The sequence below is a fragment of the Aptenodytes forsteri genome, unplaced genomic scaffold (assembly GCF_000699145.1).
Source record: "Aptenodytes forsteri isolate BGI_AS27 unplaced genomic scaffold, ASM69914v1 Scaffold61, whole genome shotgun sequence".
In the NCBI taxonomy this organism is placed as follows: domain Eukaryota; kingdom Metazoa; phylum Chordata; class Aves; order Sphenisciformes; family Spheniscidae; genus Aptenodytes; species Aptenodytes forsteri.
Genome location: NW_008794443.1, coordinates 7,331,223 through 7,331,499, shown reverse-complemented (window position 1 = coordinate 7,331,499; position 277 = coordinate 7,331,223). Strand labels below are relative to the sequence as shown.

The 277-nt window shown below is 65.7% G+C and overlaps 1 protein-coding gene across 1 annotated transcript in view; it reads right to left on the bottom strand.

Annotated features, from left to right (window-relative positions):
- Positions 1-187, bottom strand: part of PCNP (PEST proteolytic signal containing nuclear protein) — a 12,385-nt gene extending 12,198 nt beyond the window's left edge. Inside the window, exon 1 of the mRNA XM_009289818.1 lies at positions 145-187. Coding sequence (XP_009288093.1) covers positions 145-187 — 43 coding nt within the window. The remainder of the gene's footprint in view (positions 1-144) is intronic.
- Positions 188-277: the final 90 nt, after the last annotated feature.

Sequence of the window (277 nt, the reverse complement as noted above, 5' to 3'; positions counted from 1 at the left end):
CGCTGGCCAGGCGGCCGCGCTGCGCACGCGGAAACCGCTTCCTTCCCGCCGGAGGCGGGGGCTGGAGGCCCAACGTCACACACACACACTCCCCCCCGCCCCGCTCCCCTCAGATGTCACACGCAGAACCCCCGCGTCACTGGCGGAGAGAAGAACGACGTCTGCATGCAGCGCTGGCGGCCGCCATGTTCACTGGCATGTCCTCCCCACTGCTCGTGGTTTAGAAATTACCTTTATGAGCTCAAGCGAGCAATGACGTAATTCCCCCCCCCCCCTC